This window comes from Micrasema longulum, unplaced genomic scaffold (assembly GCF_059751315.1).
Source record: "Micrasema longulum isolate JH-2025_06_02 unplaced genomic scaffold, ASM5975131v1 h1tg002603l, whole genome shotgun sequence".
Lineage (NCBI taxonomy): Eukaryota > Metazoa > Arthropoda > Insecta > Trichoptera > Brachycentridae > Micrasema > Micrasema longulum.
Genome location: NW_028279738.1, coordinates 84,361 through 102,958, shown reverse-complemented (window position 1 = coordinate 102,958; position 18,598 = coordinate 84,361). Strand labels below are relative to the sequence as shown.

At 32.1% G+C, this 18,598-nt stretch overlaps 1 protein-coding gene across 3 annotated transcripts in view; it reads right to left on the bottom strand.

The window, feature by feature from the left end:
• Positions 1–11,010: 11,010 nt before the first annotated feature.
• pHCl-1 (pH-sensitive chloride channel 1) overlaps positions 11,011–18,598 on the bottom strand; it is an 88,971-nt gene continuing 81,383 nt past the window's right edge. For all 3 annotated transcript variants that reach the window (XM_088240799.1, XM_088240800.1, XM_088240798.1), the window contains one exon: positions 11,011–17,253. In XM_088240799.1, coding sequence (XP_088096925.1) covers positions 17,107–17,253 — 147 coding nt within the window. In that variant the 3' untranslated portion in view covers positions 11,011–17,106. The remainder of the gene's footprint in view (positions 17,254–18,598) is intronic.

Here is an 18,598-nt window from a genome sequence, read left to right as displayed (position 1 = left end):
CATTATGTTTTTTTAGAATTAAGTACTGCACTGTTTTCTTTTGCGACTTCATATGGATGCTTACTCTAAATGACATAACTTTGTATTTACAGTAAAACCCCCTTTTTACCCTTTTCAAGGGAGCAAGAAAAAAAGTGTAAAACTGAGGAAAACGCTAAAGTGAGGAAATGAAAAATGTATGGAAAAAATAGGAATTACATAAAAATAATATTGATTTGCTACATTATTGTGTACATATACTTTCAGAAAAATAGTAAAAACGGTGATAAGTGGAAATTGTCAATATTTTTTTTGACCTATTTTAAATGATTTTACTAAAAATATTTTTATATTTTTTTAAACAATATTATGTAATCTGTTTTTTTATTTGATTTAAAAACACCACGTTAAAATTATTTTATGTGTAAATTTAAAATAAACAAAAATAGAAATTTGAATTTGCATAAAATAATTTTTCCCCTTAATGTTGGGAAATTTTATTTATATGTTATCACTTTTTTTTTCTATGGTATGACTAAAAACAACTCGTGTAGATCGCGGCTTTTTGAACCATCTTTTTTATAACTTTAAATATTTCTATAGTTATGTTTTAAACATCGCAATTTAATGATATTAAAACTTTATTGATTCTAAACGTTTGTCAACTGTGTATCATGATTTGTGCTAGTCAATATGATGTTTTTGTTCAAATGAAAATTAAGACCAACTCTAAAGGAAGACATTTAAACAAAAAGGTCCATTACACTGCACCTGCTTTGAATTTAGGTTAAGACAGTAATTTATCCTTGATTAGTTGTTTACCTGTTTTTATTCTTCATTCACGTGGCACACGCGGTGGCGCGCGGGCCGCGGCATCATTATTACGACATAATTTGGGCTTTATTGACACATCAAATGAATTCCGAAAATTTTTAAGCATAAAACCGGGGTGATGAAAAATGTAAAAAACGTTAATTGGGGGTATATTTGTATGAAGAAAAATGGACCCTGAACATTTCGGTGTAAAAAGCGGGAAAACATAAAATTGAGGAATGTAAAAACGAGGTTTTACTGTATATGATATATTTACGTTGCCATTGAAATACTTCTTATTTTACATACATACTATATGTATGTAATTTTTCTTTCAAATTTTGATTTTTGTCAGCAAGCTTTTTTAATGTTTATGTTTCTATAAAAAGTTGCTAACTTTATTTAACTCTTAAATGTATGATTTTTTGTATCGCATTAAAAAAATAATAATGTATTTAAAAGTGTAGTTTTGAGGAAAAATAATAAAAATCCTAATGTCATAAAAAGTACAATATCGAAAAAATAGCATAGTGGTGTAAATTTTTATCGTACTGCATTTCACCATTACTTATTTAATTTGATATTTTTAACATCACTTTACAACTTTTTCACACTTTTTAACATTTTAGTACATCCGATCTCAGATCCTTTGACAATTCTACTAGATTTCTTATCTAAAAGACCGGGTTTATGTTAGGTTCTAGTGATTCTAAAAGTTTCCAGCTGGATTGCTGGTGTGACCGGGTGTCTGTCTTTGATCCGAAAGACGGATGTAGGATAATGGATGTACCTTCGTCCTGCAGGTTCCCTTCCGAACGTCAAGTCGTGTACTCTCCGTCCTGTTGAGAGCAGCCATAGTGTTGCCACTCTACACGAGATCTCGTATAGGGAGTTTAATTTAGGACTATTTTTACATAGCCAGTCTTTTACAATCTCTGGATTCCAGATTGGAGATTTTGGAAGAGTAGATTTTGCCATGGCTATCGCTTTCAGGGTATGTTTTACCAAAAAGTTTGAACTAAGACTATCTTCAGCCATTGGGTTACAGAACGTTGCTATCGCTGACTTATGCACTAGTATAGTGTTATATGACAATTTCTCCTCAATAAACAACTGTGCCAAGTACCTGGCCACCTGGTTTGCGGTTTGTTAGGATGGAAATTGTTCTTTTAGGCCCAGCGGCACCACCTGTCCCAAGCTGGCATATAAGTATTTAGTGTCGAAGTTCGCCATCCTGATAGTAGTAAATTCTTCTCTAGATTCCAGCTGTTCAAAACGCTGTCCCACCCCCAATTTTCCATACTTCTATTTCCAGTTCTTGGATTTTGGGTGGAGGTTTGCTGGTTGATGTGTCGATTAGTACAGATCCCAAGTTGGCTATTTTCAATGGCGGTGCTAATGATCGGCATATTAAGTCTGGTCGCCAGAATGCCCTCGACCACCTCGGGACTGCAAGAAGAAAGGTTCCGGTTGCCTTGTTCAGGTGTGCTAGGATTCGTGGTACTAAGTTTGGCGGGGAAAAATCCAGGCAAGATTGTAATCCCAACATTGACTGAAAGCGTTCTGAAAGATTGCGCGAGTCTGTGCGATCTCTTGAAACATATGTTGAAGTCACGTGTGCCGTTTTGGAAGCAAACAGGTCTATGTCGAGTTGTCCGAAGTAATTGAAAATTAGTTGGGTGGCTGCTGGTAAAAGATGCCACTCCGGAATTGTTTTTCCCCGAGACAGGTGATTGGTGGAATGCCAATTGCAACTTGCAATTGTTGCGCATGTCCCATACGACCCCCAGGTATTCTGTGTTTTGTGTTGGGGAGAGCACTGACTTTTGGAAATTTACATTCCACCCCAGAAATTGTAGAGTATCTACTGCTTTTTTTTTTTTACTGTTTGTTGGTCTAGATTGTCCTTGAATTGGCTCGCAAGGAGGAAGTCGCCGAGATACATGATTGTCCGTATACCCTTCCGATGCAGTAACTCGGCTTCCCAATTTGTAAGGGTCGCGAACATTCTGGGAGCAGATGAAAGGCCAAAGGGCAGACTTGTCATCTGAAGTAAATTTCCTCGCTAGACCAAGCGCAAGAATCTCTGATGCTTTGGTGCGATCGGGAGATGATAATAGGCTTGTGAGAGGTCAACTTTTGTCAACTAATCGTTTGGTTGCAAAAATTCCGGAACTTTGTAGTGGCTTATTAGTTTGAAGGGAGTAGGGTCTAAAAACAGATTCAGAGACTTCAAGTTGAAGATTATCCGTAAGGAGCCGTCCGATTTTGGTGTTAGGAATATTTTCGATAGGTAGCTGAAAGAGAAGTCCGCAGCTTCCAGAACACCGGTCTCGGTAAGTTCCTTTATTTGGAAGTCCATCTCGGCAGAAGGCGGTGTGCAAAATTGGTTTCAAGTCTTTTTTTGTAGTATTATCAATTAAGGGGTTGACCCGAAGGGTATCCGTGTCCCCTTGATCATTTTCAGCATAAATGTTGGTGCTCCCAGTGTTGACCAAGCTGCCTGGAATAACTTTAAACACCCCTCGCGAAATGGATTCCTTCTGGCGTCAATTACGGGTGTGCCTTCCTCTAGGCTTGCCTTTTAAACCAGCAGAGGTGGGCTTGCCTCCCCCTGGGACCAGCCCCTCCTCTGGGAAAACCATGATTTTTGCTAGTGAGAGGCCTTCGCTGTTCACGTAAAAACTGGTTGTCTTGCTTTTTCCTTATAGGTACCTGAGGTTTCAATGAAGGTTGAGATATCACCGGTTTTCCTGTCAACCTGTCGGAAGTACCTACCCTAGATAAGAAAGACGTCAGATTTCTCTTGCTAAACAGGTGTTCCGAGCTAGGAGGAATTCTGCTAAGTCCCTCTCTGACGTGCTCATCTTTAACTTCTCCGAGGATGGCTTTTTTGCGAAATTGCACCGCCTCTGTTCGCCTGCCACATACCATCTAAAGAATGTCCTCAGAAACCCTTTGGTATGCGGAGTCAGGAGCATACAAAAATTTGACCTTATCAAATAAGGACTTTTTGTTGAGAGCAGTGCTCTTGTCGGCGGCCCAATTCACCAGTGCTTGGAGCCCTGACTGAAACTCCTCTTTCTGTATGAGTAGGGTGTGCGATAGACCAGCTAAAGACTTTTCAAGTGAAGCCTGAGTAGAAGAGCTGACATCGCAGTGTCTGAGCTCATCGTTGACTTTGAGTTCAACGAATGACGAATCTGCCAGAAATTTCTTCTGGACCTCCGCATATCGCACGCCGGGCCAGTTTTCACTGTCGAAGTGTTGGAGCTTTTCTAATGCTCGAATCCTGTTAGGATTAGCTTTTGGATGGACCGGTTCCTTGACTGTTGTGCTGGGTTCCTGGAAACCCAGGTGCAGTTCTACTTGAGCATCCTCGTGCTCCTCTAGTCCGGGAGGTTGTTTAAGAAAATCTTCGTCCTCTTGCAATTTTGACTCTACGGGAGAAGTGTCACCTGGCGCCGCGACATTGGTGGCGGTTTGATTTTGAAATACAGCGTCAGTCAGAATTCCGATCTGTTGGACTAGATAGTCGATTCTCGGGTCCGTCACCACTTTTAGCGGCTTTTGCTGTCGCGGTTCAGGAGACTGTGTCTGACGACGAAAGACCGGGCGATTTGCGAGATCTTTTTCGAGATTCGCTGCATCGAGAGGGCCCAGCTACCGGCGATAATGAGTGAGGTTGAACATTTTCTGCATCACCCATTGTTAACTCAAAAAGTCTACAGAATTATTTAAAAAGTCGGATAAACTTAGTACTAAAAACTAAAGAGGTCGAAGTATTCAAAATGACGACCGATGTTTACCGACAATCGAGATAAAATTAAAATTTACACGAAATACGTATTTCAAAATTTGACATGAAGCACGAAATTCTTAGTAAATGAGTTATCTGTCACATATATAAATCAATTATCCGTCACACTTCAAATATTCACTCGCGCGATGTTTGTAAACACACAACGGGTGATCTTCAAGATGGCGTCGTTTGTTTACGACGGTGAAAAATAATTTCAAAGATTTAAACGAAGATCGTTTGTATACGTATTTATAGTAAGTCAACTTCAAGCGTCAACACTTAACAATATTACACACTCACAATGTTTTTTAAACACTATCCGTGCTTGTCAAAATGGCGTTTTGTAAACAAACCCCAAAACACGATGATTATTGATCGTTATACGCGAGAATGCGGAATTTTCATGATGTAAATTAAATAATATAACCGTCCTTAAAAGTGTTCATTGATGGTAACGCTGTTTTGCCCAGGAATATATGAGATTTTTTCGAAATGATGGGACAAAACCGACGAACGTCGTAGCACGTTGGGAAAATTACGCTTTATGAAAAAACAAAATCCTTGGATGACTGGGATACCAAATCGGCGGAAACGGACAGAGCAACTATAGATTAAGACATTGACCCAGGAATAGACGATACAAAACCACAGACAACGGGAAAGAAAATGAACGCTTCTCTCCCATAATATGGACTCAAGAAATCAATTTAGAACACATAATATGTACGAATACTAAAGTTTTTGCTCCACATTTTTATCTTTGCTACATTATAAATAACCGAGTAATTTGAATATAAAACTTTGCATAACTCCAGAAATGACAAACACGCGCGTTTCTACAGACATAAATCATTTACAGAAGGTGGATTTTATTTTCTCTTAAATTCATAGGTGAACTCTCTAAATTATTACCAGATTAAAAAAATATTCCACTATTTATGATTTTAAATAATTATACCTAAATATTTAGTATGTCATGAAATTTCTACCACGATGCATTTAAGGGTTAATATACTGGAAATTTTATACAAGTTTTTACATTTTTTATTATTTCTTTTATCTATTCACCATCCTTATTTCGTTTTGATAAGTTATCATAACTAATTATGTAATGCCTCCTAGTTCTAACCAATATGTAAAATGTTACTTCAGGTTACAGAAAGTTTTTTTTCCAGTTACATATTTTTATATACCCACACTTTTGCAGTTTTTTCAGTTGCATATACAAATAATTTTGAAACAAAAACGTGTTTTAAATAAGACATTTACCATAATATTGCATTACTTAATATTACAATAAAACTTTGCTTTTATGTTTTCCCGCTTTTTATACCAAACACCTGTAGTCTTATTTTTCTCCATGTATAATATTTATTCTCATACAAATATTTATATTATATAAATATTATAGAATCTGTCAACTTGTAAAAAAATAAATAATTTAAATAAACATGGCACTTGTGAAAGTATAACACTTATATTATACGATGCTATTTTATTTCAAAATACTCCCATCTTTAACACCCTGGGGTGATATTCTAAATCTTCTCTACCCCCTAGAGAGTGATTAATTTACAGATTTTATTTTTTCGCATGCATTTACATTCTGCTTCATATCGGGCCACACTGATGATTAAACCTCAAATAAATATGAACACATGAAATCAAACATGATGATTTTCATTGAGAACATTATTGCTACCTTAAGCATTACTCAAAATACTTAATTATGACAAAACCGCACAGTTTTATACTTCATTTGACCTTAAATCATCAGTGTGGCCATTATATGAAGCAATGTGTCGTATTAAAAAAATAAAAATCCCCAAATTAACCACTCTCTAGGGCAGTGATCGCCACATGGTAACTCGCCGAAGCTTTTTCGGCGGCTCGGGTAGGATATTAAATTTGCCTGGTAAATTTTATTATTGAACTCAGAAAATAAATAAAAAATGTGCTAAATTTTAACGAAATGCTTAAAAGGTTGCTGTCAACGTTTTCCACTATGAAAGTTGTTAAGAGTAAATATAGAAACAGATTCACATATTTACATCTTGATAATTGCATTCGGATGGGAGTGACAAGGTACTCACCGAGAATTGAAAAAATTGTGGACTAAAGTGAATGCCATTCTTTTCACTAATTATTTTTACTTTTATGTTAATTTTTAATCACACTATTCTCAATTATTATTTTGATTATAAATAAATGTTGAAGTATGAATTTAATTTTTTATTGTTAATCTGATGTCCTAATTTATTTAAACTAATATTAATTATGATACGATAAGGGCCGATGATAAAAAACTATAAAGAGGGAATTTGTATAGTTAGCTCACCAAACAAGTTCAATTTCTGAAAGTAGCTCACATCCTTATTGAGTTTGGAGACCACTGCTCTAGGGGGTAGAGAAGATTCAGAATACTACCCCTGGTTTAATGTTGAAAGTAAAAAATTGTTCCATTGTCAAAAAACCCAAATGTAGAATACAGTATCACATGGCTATACTAATTTTTTTTTTTAAAACAAATTCCAAAGAAGGCATTTCAGGGTTTCAATATGCACCTTTACAATTTATGCATTTTATTTCTGTTTTTGATGATCGCCTGCTCACTTAAAATATTTTGACGTGGCTAAATTTTACACAACCGAAACACTGGACCGTAGGATATATTGATGAAAAAATGGCGGAATAACACAAATTCCAAGGATGTCATTTCAGGGTTTTAATATATTATATACTTTTTGTTTACTGTTAAGTAATTTTTGACCACATTTCACGTGAAGAACACTGTCTCTGTATCACACTTAGATATTACGGTACCCAATTGAAATAAACTACTAATTTATTCATACAAAATTTGTAAATTTAAAAAATTAAAATAGTTCTAAGAAAAGTAAAATATTTTATATAATCTTATAAAACATCAATTTTTGGGTAGATGTATGAATATGATTTAAATTAGTATTATTATAATTTATTGTTATTTACGTATGATACATGCGGTCATAGAAACACCATGATTGAGATGTACAATTTTTTACATTGTTTATTTTAATATTCATATTTAAAAATTGATAAAACTGTTTTAATAAAAAATAAAACACATCCTAAGGTAATATTTTTTGTTAATTTTACTTTACCATATTATTTGACGTATAAAAACAAATAGAATATAACAAACTTACTGAAACCTTACTTTTGTCATTATGCTAATAATTTTAAGGAATCTTTTAAAATACGAAATAATAATGTTGTCACCTACGCCATGACCGCTCGCAAAGTTTAGCGGTTAACAAAAGGTAAGCATGGACATTATCACCCGCAGAACTGATTTAACATTATAAGAAGCTATTGGACGCAGTTAGACCAAAGCTTTTTGTGTGAGTGAGAAATTTGAGTTTTTATAATCAGCAGGGTCACCATGACCGCACGTAGGCTAACTATTATTATCTATGTTTGTAACGCATAATATTATGTGTTATAAATTTGTTAACTAGTTTAATCATAGAAATGCAACAATTGAAAACTTTACAACTTGTATTATTACCTACCCAACTCTACTAAACTAATAAAGCTTATGACATTTTTTCCAACTCTGGAAAGTTACTCATTAAAAATGTTCTATGTTATGTATTAAAATCTTGAACATAGAATTCAGTACATTCAATATTATTATAATTATGTTACCTGTACCGAAAATTGTATTATTTGGTAGAGTTTGTATTCCACATGTTTTATAAAAAACTTAAAATGGCAACATGAAAAGTAACATAATATGTAAATCTGTTTGAAGTAGAAATAGATTTTAATTATCTCAATGTAGAAGGTCATTCTGTGGTTAACTCTCTAGTCGACATAGGACACAACTTGATATATCTCTCTTATTTTTTTTAATGATGAACTCTTGTTTTTTGTAATCTTCAAATGGATATTTTCACACCGGATTTAGAAAGTAAAATTTGTATAACTATGCTGGATGTTAATACAAAAAAATATATCCTTACCACGCGACGGATAAATTTCTGCTAATTCAACAACACATGTGTATAAAAGAGAGCACGAAGATAGAACTCATAACAAGAAAGACAGAGACGCTGTTCTGTAGCGGGTGTTGTGTCAAACAGATTCAGTTTTTGGTCGGTTGATGACAGTGATGTGGGACGCACGCGCGTAATATTTATGTTTTTTTATTTTATTTTGCTATAACAGGACTAAATTATATGTTTATTTTCATAAATTATGAAAAAGGAATTATTAAACAGTATCTCTCCATGTTTGTTTTTTATTCAAACATCTGAACTTTAAAATATTACGTTTTTTACTAGTGGTAACATGATGTTACATCACCACGCGCAAAGGGATTATTTACCACAGTATTTTAAGAGTTAAAAGCTGTGCAAATATGTCCGATCATTGTATGAAAATAAGCAGAAAAAAGTACAAAATCCTGTTTCCTGACTAAACAACAAAACTGTATTTATTTATTTATGCTTTATTAAGTTAGTTCATAACATCTTAAGAACTAATATATAGTTTTAATAACATTACAATTTTTTTATCGAAATTTCTCAATAACATATTTTTTCAAATTAATTTGAAATATTTCGATCTTTTCTATCTCCTTTATTTCTTCAGGTAACTCATTGTACAGGTTCGATCCCTTGTACAATGAGTTTTGAGATTCTGTTTTTCTCCTCATTGGTAATCTTTTTATTTTTTTATTCCTTGTTTCATATGTATGACATTGTTGGTTAAATTTTATTATTGTTTTTATTTTATTCATTCCCTTAATTATTTAATGTATACAAAATTGCCACATTATATTTAATTTGCTGCTTTACTGTGAGCAAACCGATTTCTTTGTGCATTCTTTCTATATTAGAATAGATATTTCTTTTCCTCATCGCCTTATTTTAAAGAATTTGTATATTTTGATATTTGAAGAACTGACTTTGTCCTCTATTATATATTTTTTTAAAGAAATAAAATAAAATGTCACTCCGTAATGAAAAATGTTTTTGATACAAAATGTGAAGTTTCCTGACTAAACAGCAAAACTGTCTGATATTTGAAGAACTGATTTTATCAATCTTTATACATTTTTAAAAGACATTAAATAAAAGAAAGTGTAAAACGTCATTCCATAAGGTAAAATATTTTTGGTATTCAATAACGGTCAATTTTTTTTAATTGACTGACTCGTTCCCGCAGCACTTGCCTACTTTAGGGGTACTTATTAACTTACATATTTACCAGTTGCTTAATCACAGATGTTTATCGACTTCGTTTAAAAGTCCTTAAGCAACTTGACCAGCGGAACAAGATTAATTTATCACAGTTACGTGGCATAATACCATAGATTAAAGATACTTGTAGCCAAACATCAAATCTCCAGTCAAAGTCTGATCGTTTTATTGATGTATCAAATTTGAGCTAAAAACTCAATTAAATTAAGATATATATAAACAGGGTGTTCATTAAACCGTGTCACATCCGAAACCACGATGATCAGTATGGACAAGAAGACATATATTAAAAAAAATATTTCGAACAAAGAAAATTTTTAAAGATAAAATATTTAAAAACCCAAATGGTTGCTTACTCTGCAGGGGAGAAGCGAGGGGAGCTCGGTTGACCTTGTCTAAGACTCCCCCCTCGTTTCTCCCCTGCAGAAGTATACAACCATTTCCAGTTTTTTATATTTTATTTTTAAATTTTTTATTTGTTGTAAAAATTTATTTTAATGTGCCAATATGTCTTCTGGCTCATACTGATCATTGTGGTTTTGGATGTGACAGGGTTTAATGAACACCCTGTATAAATATAACACCATGAATTGTGCACAAAATATTACAGCTTTATAAAACAAATTTGTTTTACTTTGCCCACAGTTTTGGAGTATTTTCCATCTTTAATTATCATATCCTTTTTTTGCTTTTACAGTAATTATATCATTATAAATTCATTGTCCAACTCGTTCTGGGAGGCAACTACAAACGTTTTCATCGGTACATATCGAGATGGGATAAAGTAAAATCCATATTTATGTATGAAAATGCGTACATTTGCATAAAAATTTAAGTATCTTCTTCGGTGACCTGTAATTATTGAACATGTTTAGAAAAAAAGATTGTATACATATTCTATTTTTCTTACAGAAAACTAAATCTTTGTGTATAAAATTTATGATAAACGTCAACTTCCCATTGTAAGCGAGTCCTGGTATCGGTTTCTTCGACAGATATCTCAACATTACTATTATCGCCAAGATGAGAATTTCTCAGTATGCATTTTATGGTGATCAGCCTACCTTACAGTGTAGCTGTTGCCGTTGCTGTTGCTGTACAAAGTAAGCGCAGTAACCGTCTTCTTGGGATCATGTAAATGATTGGGAATGTAATAAAAAACACAAATGACGTTTGACGACCGTGTGATTTAATTTAATGAAATGAAATTCATAAAATATTGATGATATATACATTATAATTATTTACAGAGGCATTTAGTGTCAACAAAATATTACTGTCAAATTTGTTGTGGACATAGTAACACAACCATAGAATGGTACATTGGTGATAGTTAACAATATATTATTCTGACAATAATGTATTTGGTATTTATCACTTAATTCTCGATACATATTAGGTGGACAGTTTGATTATATCAATTTGTTGGCGGTACTTAACAGGAATATTAGAGATCTTCACTGTAACATTGTAGAACTGTTATAAATGATTTAATATGTACATGTATTCGTTAACATCATTCAGTGGGAAATTATTCCAAAATATCATTTTGATTCTCCTATAAATATATGTACACATAATATGTATTATGTATTAATATATAAAATCTCCACGTTTATCTTGCAGAAAGATCAAGGAACATGTTTTGCACTTAGTAAGAAGGTTATCAGCGCAAACGTAATACTATTTGTGAATATGATTAATATCATGAAGAATGTACGTAAAAACAGTGTTTATTGCGATTTGAATTTATCTCGAGAAACATTGCGATGTTCTCTTGAATTTGGATATCTTACAAATAGTTGGTGCATTGAAACAATATTATTATACTAACTGTAAAAACATTTCTACTTATATCTAAAAATTGATTCTTTCAAAGAAAAAAATATTTTGTTTGCTTACAAAGATGCGCCAATGCCTCGAATAATATGTAATTGCGAAATACCATCGATTAATTTTAGCCATTATACTTACAGATCTGAGTTGGCTTAAGATCAAATAAGAAAAATCACTAAAAATAAACCGTAACCCTCAACTGCTATTAGATGTTTTTCATGTACAGTTTCTGATAAAATGTGAATGAATTTGGTGAACTCTATACAAAATTCTTTGGTACAGCAACATAATAAACTTTTATTATTTAGGTTGCGTAACACTAATATCACTCAGTATTTTCAGCTGTGCTGTGATTAATGTTTAATTTCTTTACAGAATTCACCCAACAGTTATTTATTTAAACAAACTGCTGTAGTTGTTTCCCGCAACGCACGTGTATGTTATTGATCACTCGCTTTGTAAATAAGACTTTATAATAATTGCAAATGTACATCGTTCATTAAATATTCCTAATGTTTTGGTTACAATTATATTTTACTTTTCTAACCCGCTTCCCGAACCAAGGCTGTGAATTATACACTTTAAACTTACGGTAGACATAATTGAGGACTCATATGAAAACTACATAGAATTTTACAAAATACTTCAAATAATTTTTGGATCAGTCAGTTGTCAATGATTTCCATTAATTTCATTAGAATTTCTGGCTATCAGATCCAGATGGCTTTGATGTTTTATGTAAATTCAGAAACGTGAAAAAAATTGACAAGTTTCTGGTCATTTTAATTTTGTATGTACATTTTTAGTAAAAAGTACCAAACAGTTTTATAGTTTACAAAATATTGTTGTAAGAAATATGTTGGTAGTACATAAATATTATATGATTTCACCATTCAAATTTTTCTATCAAATCTATGAGTATTATGTACCTGGTGATTGCTTCTGTGACATTTAATAGAAAAAATGCATTTATTTTGAACCGAACATTGCAAAACTAAAGAATCCCTACGTATTACATTTGCTCGCTTATTTTATATAACGCACCAGTTTGCATTTTTTTTGCTGCAATATTTTTTATTACGTGATCATCAAAATAATCCCAAGAATATCTTTTTTATTTACATGGACTTCAAAAAAAGACTAGCAAATTAAGAAAATATAAAAGTACATGTTTGAAATTAGGAATTTCAATGATAACATTACGACTTGTTAATGATTGGAATACACAATGACTAGATGGGTCTACTAAAATTATCAGCGTGACAGCTTTTTATGGCAGTCATGAAATTAAATTGAAATCTATGTACATCGTTAACAATGAATTTCAAAATGTTACTTAGCACTTTGAAAAAGCTTTTAACTTAAATTTGTCAGTAGTTAAAATACTGTTTAAAAATAAAATATATATTTATTGTGTGGAGATTTTTTCTTGCGATTTTTACATAATTGTAGTAATTTTTCAACCAAACAGGTATTACAGTTTCCGTTTTGTATATGAAACAATGCAACTAAAAAGAATAACAATATGTTTTGTATGAACACAGTATAATACAATCGTTTTACAAATAAGTACAATTTGTATGCATTGGATAAATTTCAATATTTTGATTAACCCTCAATTTTATATTCACCGAGTTCATGAGGCAGCAATTTAGTCAACATTTACATATATTTATGGCTTACTATATAAAGCAAATGATATGTCAGTATATATCAAGTTTTTTAATTTAAATTTATCACATAGATATTGGCCAACCATGGAACATTGTTTCAATACATTATATAAACATTCTTGATCAGGTTCAAACACCATGTTTTCATTCAATAATCAGAGTACCACAGATATACAAAAGCGGTGACATTGAATTATGATATAATGTATAAGTTAGTTAAAACTCTTGGTTTTTCACTTAATAACTGTCTGCAACAAGTTGCGATGTTAGAAGTAGGTGTAAAATTAATAAAGCGTATGTATTATGTTCTTTGGTATAATCAATGTTTAGTCAGCATGGTAGAAGCCAATATGAAATGGTCATATATTTTCTTATGTGCTAAACAAGTATTGGTCCGTGGCTTAGAAAAGTGTGAAGGCATTGATTGTGCCGGTGCAGCAATAAACATAATTTTACAAATTTAACAACAAGAGGCGTGTATAAATATTTCCGATCATGAGATGATTTAGAATAAGATAATTTTTTCACATAAGTTGTTTGTTGTAATTATTCAATAAAATTGCAGCAACAACTCAAATGAGAAAACATGAATTATGAATATATTATTATGGCGAAAAGATTGTGTATAACATAGGCACTCCTCTCAAGGCTTTTGGGATACTGGGTTTTTATGTAAATTCAAATCTATACATGTATATTTATAACAAATTTAGATTCTTCTTTTAGCTGGTTTATTTTATTTCTGCGTGTAAGTAAATTAATGCAAGACAATGAGCTTGCTGTAATTTACGTTTGAGCCACAGAATCTTAACACATTTCTTTTTATATTTTTGTTTATATACATTTTTTTAATATATGAAATTTATATAAAATAAGCTTATAAATATATTTAAAAAAGAATAACAATGAGTTGATTTAATCCGTACTAAGTAAATGTGCAGGTAATAATAGAATTTTATATTTTACAATTTTTAGAAATACACAAATGTTATTAATGTAAGGAAATATTTTGAATAATTAAGCCTTAACTTATCTTAATACAAACCTAGATCCATATAAACTCCAGTGAAGTAAAGCAGTAGATTAAAATAAATGTGATTAATAACACTCCAATAACCAAGCATATAAAAAATCTACTCTAATTTATTGACTTAGAATAGCAATTTTAACACGTGGAATGCTATTATCGATGCGCATTCTGTGAATTAAATTTATAAAAAAAGTTTTGATTGAATAAGTAGGCACTACTTATGTTCGTTAGCAAGAAACACAATTTGTACCTACATACATTTGTTTAATTTTCACCAAATGAGAAAGTCAGATTTTCCCTTTGTTTTTATTTTTATAAATTGAAGATTATTCTTGCTTCCTGATTTAAAAGTTTAGAGTTTTTTTTTTTATCCATTGTGGTGATTACTAACACTATCTTCATCGGTATGTATCGAGACGGTATAATGAACTTTTCTACTATCACTGTCTATTACAGTATTACAAAACTGGCTCTATCGACATGTTAATGTGTGTTTTCACAAAGATATAACTATAAAAAAAATCAAGTAGTAATATTTATTTTTCCTAGTGGCAATATTTCTTGCACAGTGTTGCCAATGCTTATTACGGCACATGCGCCGTAGCTACCTCGAATTTTCAAATCTTAACCGCTATATGCTGCCGTTACTGCTGTCCTAATTGTAAAATTCTATTCAATGCTCAATGTCAAATTAAAATTGACTTATTTCTCTTTGGTATTTTAAATTATCTGTGATAAAAAGTAGCTACCTAGAAGCGATTTAAAGTGTAAATATATCGCAATAAAATAAAAAATGCTCTCTTGAACATGGTTTTTGTTATTTCCAGTGTGTAAAGAAGCATACTATTAGGTACCGGTACCCTCGTTAGCTATCAATGTATTTATCTCAAAACTTGAAGATTCAGGGTTGATAGCATAGAATTAAGAATAGTCCAGAAGGAGCATAGAATCATATTTGAATACATCGGACTGTGTCAAAAAAAAACCCCCACTTTCGCAGCGCACATGCGTGAAGTCGCTGTGTAATGTTGCCAGATCGCGAAAAATATAATCAACACAGATAATTATATTTAAAAAAAATCAATTTGTTGATTTCTCTAAAATTTTATTGTACACGCGGAAACATTGATTGACACAACAGAGTAGATAAGTAAAGGGTCATTTAATAAGAGTAATTTAATTAATGAACTTTGAACTTAAAAAATAAAACAAATTTTATTTTACATAAAATGGATATTTTTATGTCATGTTAAATAATATTTGATGTTTTAAAGATAATGTCGGTCAAATGTTTACCACGGCGTTGTTAAATCCGAGAGGTCCAATTTTCGTTAGTTTTCCAAAGTAGCGTAAAAAATTAAAATACCCTGGCAACACTAATAAAATGTCATATTTGTTTTCTTTGACAATCTGATAGAAAAAAAAAAAATTTAAGTAGTGCATTTCCTACTTACGCATGAAATGTGATCCTATCCTGTTTTTATAGGATCCTAGCAGTATTTCTATGCGTAAAAACGACACAACACGGCATAACTATGCCTAAACCTTCAACTGAATTAAATCCTCCTCATCCTTTTTTTTTAAGATCCCAGCAGTATTTCTACACTTAAAAACAACACAACACGGCATAGTTGAATTCAAATCGTTGAGTTGCGTACTGAACGACGTCTACAAAGAAATCAATGGGTCAAAATGCAAAACTACTCTTTTAAGAGTAGTTTAATCGCCCGGACTATTCTTAATTCTATGTTTGATTGTGTATTTTCATAATCGGAGAATTTATCTTTAACTATACCGCCACAGTGAAGGTTTGGCTTCTGTGTCTTCCTTTTAATAAAACGTATTTATTTAGAATGTTCTATTTTTATATATCGATAAAAGTCAATAAAATTATTAAATTAACTCAGTAAATTTACATGCAATATTACAAAATATTTTTTGTTAATAATTAATTAACAACCAAAAACGCATTATTAATTCATTGATAAATGAAATAAAATTATTATCATATCATGTATTAATAAGTATCCTTAGGTGTCCTTTAGGGTTGGAGTTATTTTATTTTATATTTATTTGGTCATCTTTGCTTTCATAATTTTCCCACCTTGTATGCAATGTAACTATTACAAGTTATGAAATAATAATGTCACCACAATCAAAGCTATATCTATATTAATTCAATTATATTTTGCTTCATTGATTTATGTGAAAATTGTTATATAAACATTATATCTATTACGGACTAAAGTAATTTCAATGTTCTACTTATTAGTGGGGAGTTAATAAAACAGCTCATCGCCCTGTGCCGTGGGTGCATTGTATTTAGGTCACCATTATGTTCTAAGGGAAGATTTTTAAAAATGTGAGGACTGAATAAATTATTGACTAGTCTCCTTTAACACCGTACCTTAAATCTATATCAACAACATATCTTACAATAAATAAATAAAATTCAAACAATTGCGTTGAGCCTTTAGAATGTAAAAGCCAAAACTGACCTTAAAACTCGAATATTTAAAGTATTGCTTGAGATAAATTCACGCCAATCTACGTAATAAAACTCTATACTCTGAAAAACTCACTTCGCATGTACGGAAAAGCACTCAATTACTCGTATAATATAGGATTATTGGTAATAAGAATTGTACAAGCATATTGAAATATCAATAAACACGGCTGTTTAAGTGACAAAGTCTCAATCTTTAGTTAGTGGGTTTGGGAGTATTAAGAGAACCCTTTGTAATGGATGAAAAAGAAAATTAAAAAGACAAAATATGCAGTAGGAAATGTGATGCGTGCAATGACGTCTATTGTCTTGGCCACTCTGATTGGGTGCGGAGGCTCTTTCTTACGAACTTGCACAAAACATGTCTGAAATAACATAAAAAAATACATTACATTTTACTGTTAGTATATTTGCTAATTCAGTATATAGGAAACATCAGTACCGACTTCGCTATCCTGTTGCATTCATAATTAAAATCAAAAGTGTATTGAATAATTAATTTAAACTAACTGGTCCAAGATGTATAAAAATTGAAAAATATTAGTTTACAGACGTTGCCAGGTATGTAGGTGAAACAATTCAGTTAGACGAGTCTCACCCGCATCAATAAAGGTTTCAGCTTATAACTTCACGCAAATCTAAAATGTTCTCCATCTCTGTTGTAATATTTTCATTTACTAATAATTTTTTTCTATGGATTTCCTGAATTGTTTTTAAAAGTATCTCTAGTTGAAGATTGAAGTTGAACATTTTTTTTTATAGTTCTTTTAAATTCTACCAAAAACCTGACAACATTTTTTAATTCCAACTCTACCATTTAAAGACAGATTGTAATGTGCGGCCGAAAAGGGTGCCTATGATTTTTTGCCCATATATTGCTGTCTCGGCCCCACAATGTTTTTTTTCTATCATTGCATCTGATTGGTTACCTCTGCGCGCTTTATCCCCCGTGGAGCCCTGAAGGAAATCATCCCCACTACAATATTCACCAAAGTTCACCTATAAAAGGTCATGTACCTGCCATAGAAGGCAGAGTTATTTATCTCAGCTACCATACCACTTCCTTATTTGGAACAGTCACGGTACAAGATATTTGCTTTCAAGCCTGGAGTTCATCTCAACTCCCAGACCGCTTCCTTGCATTTTGGAACAGTCCTGGTACTGGGAGATGTGACCCAGCACTCCAAAAGGGTTATCTCATGGAGGTTTGTCTAAACTACAAGCAGCCGCTTTCATGCACTTTGGAACAGCTCCATGTACTTAGCCAGCTTCCTGAGATTACTCTCGACGGTCTATCAGTAATGAGTTGCATAATACTCACTAAGCAATTAATACTTGCGTATTAACTTGCTGGGTAGTTTTAACAACCATTACCGTGAAGGAAGTGCTAGAGCATATCTTGATATCACATGTTTCTCCCTTTGTCCAAGTCTAGTGTACAGTCATAAATCTCATCCATCAAGTGTAAACAGAATTCTGGCGATTCTCAACCCGTGAACCCCGCGAATGTGAAACTTAATAATTATTATTTTGATTTAATTAGCTCATCGTTGTTTTACCGAATTACTGAACTCTAACATACAAACAAATTGCTTAAATAAAATAAACATTAATGACAGTTTGTTTGTTATATATAAATAGTTTTTAAGTAGACAAATAAAAAATAAAAAAACAAAAAGTAACAATCTTGTTTTTGTTTCAAAGCTATCA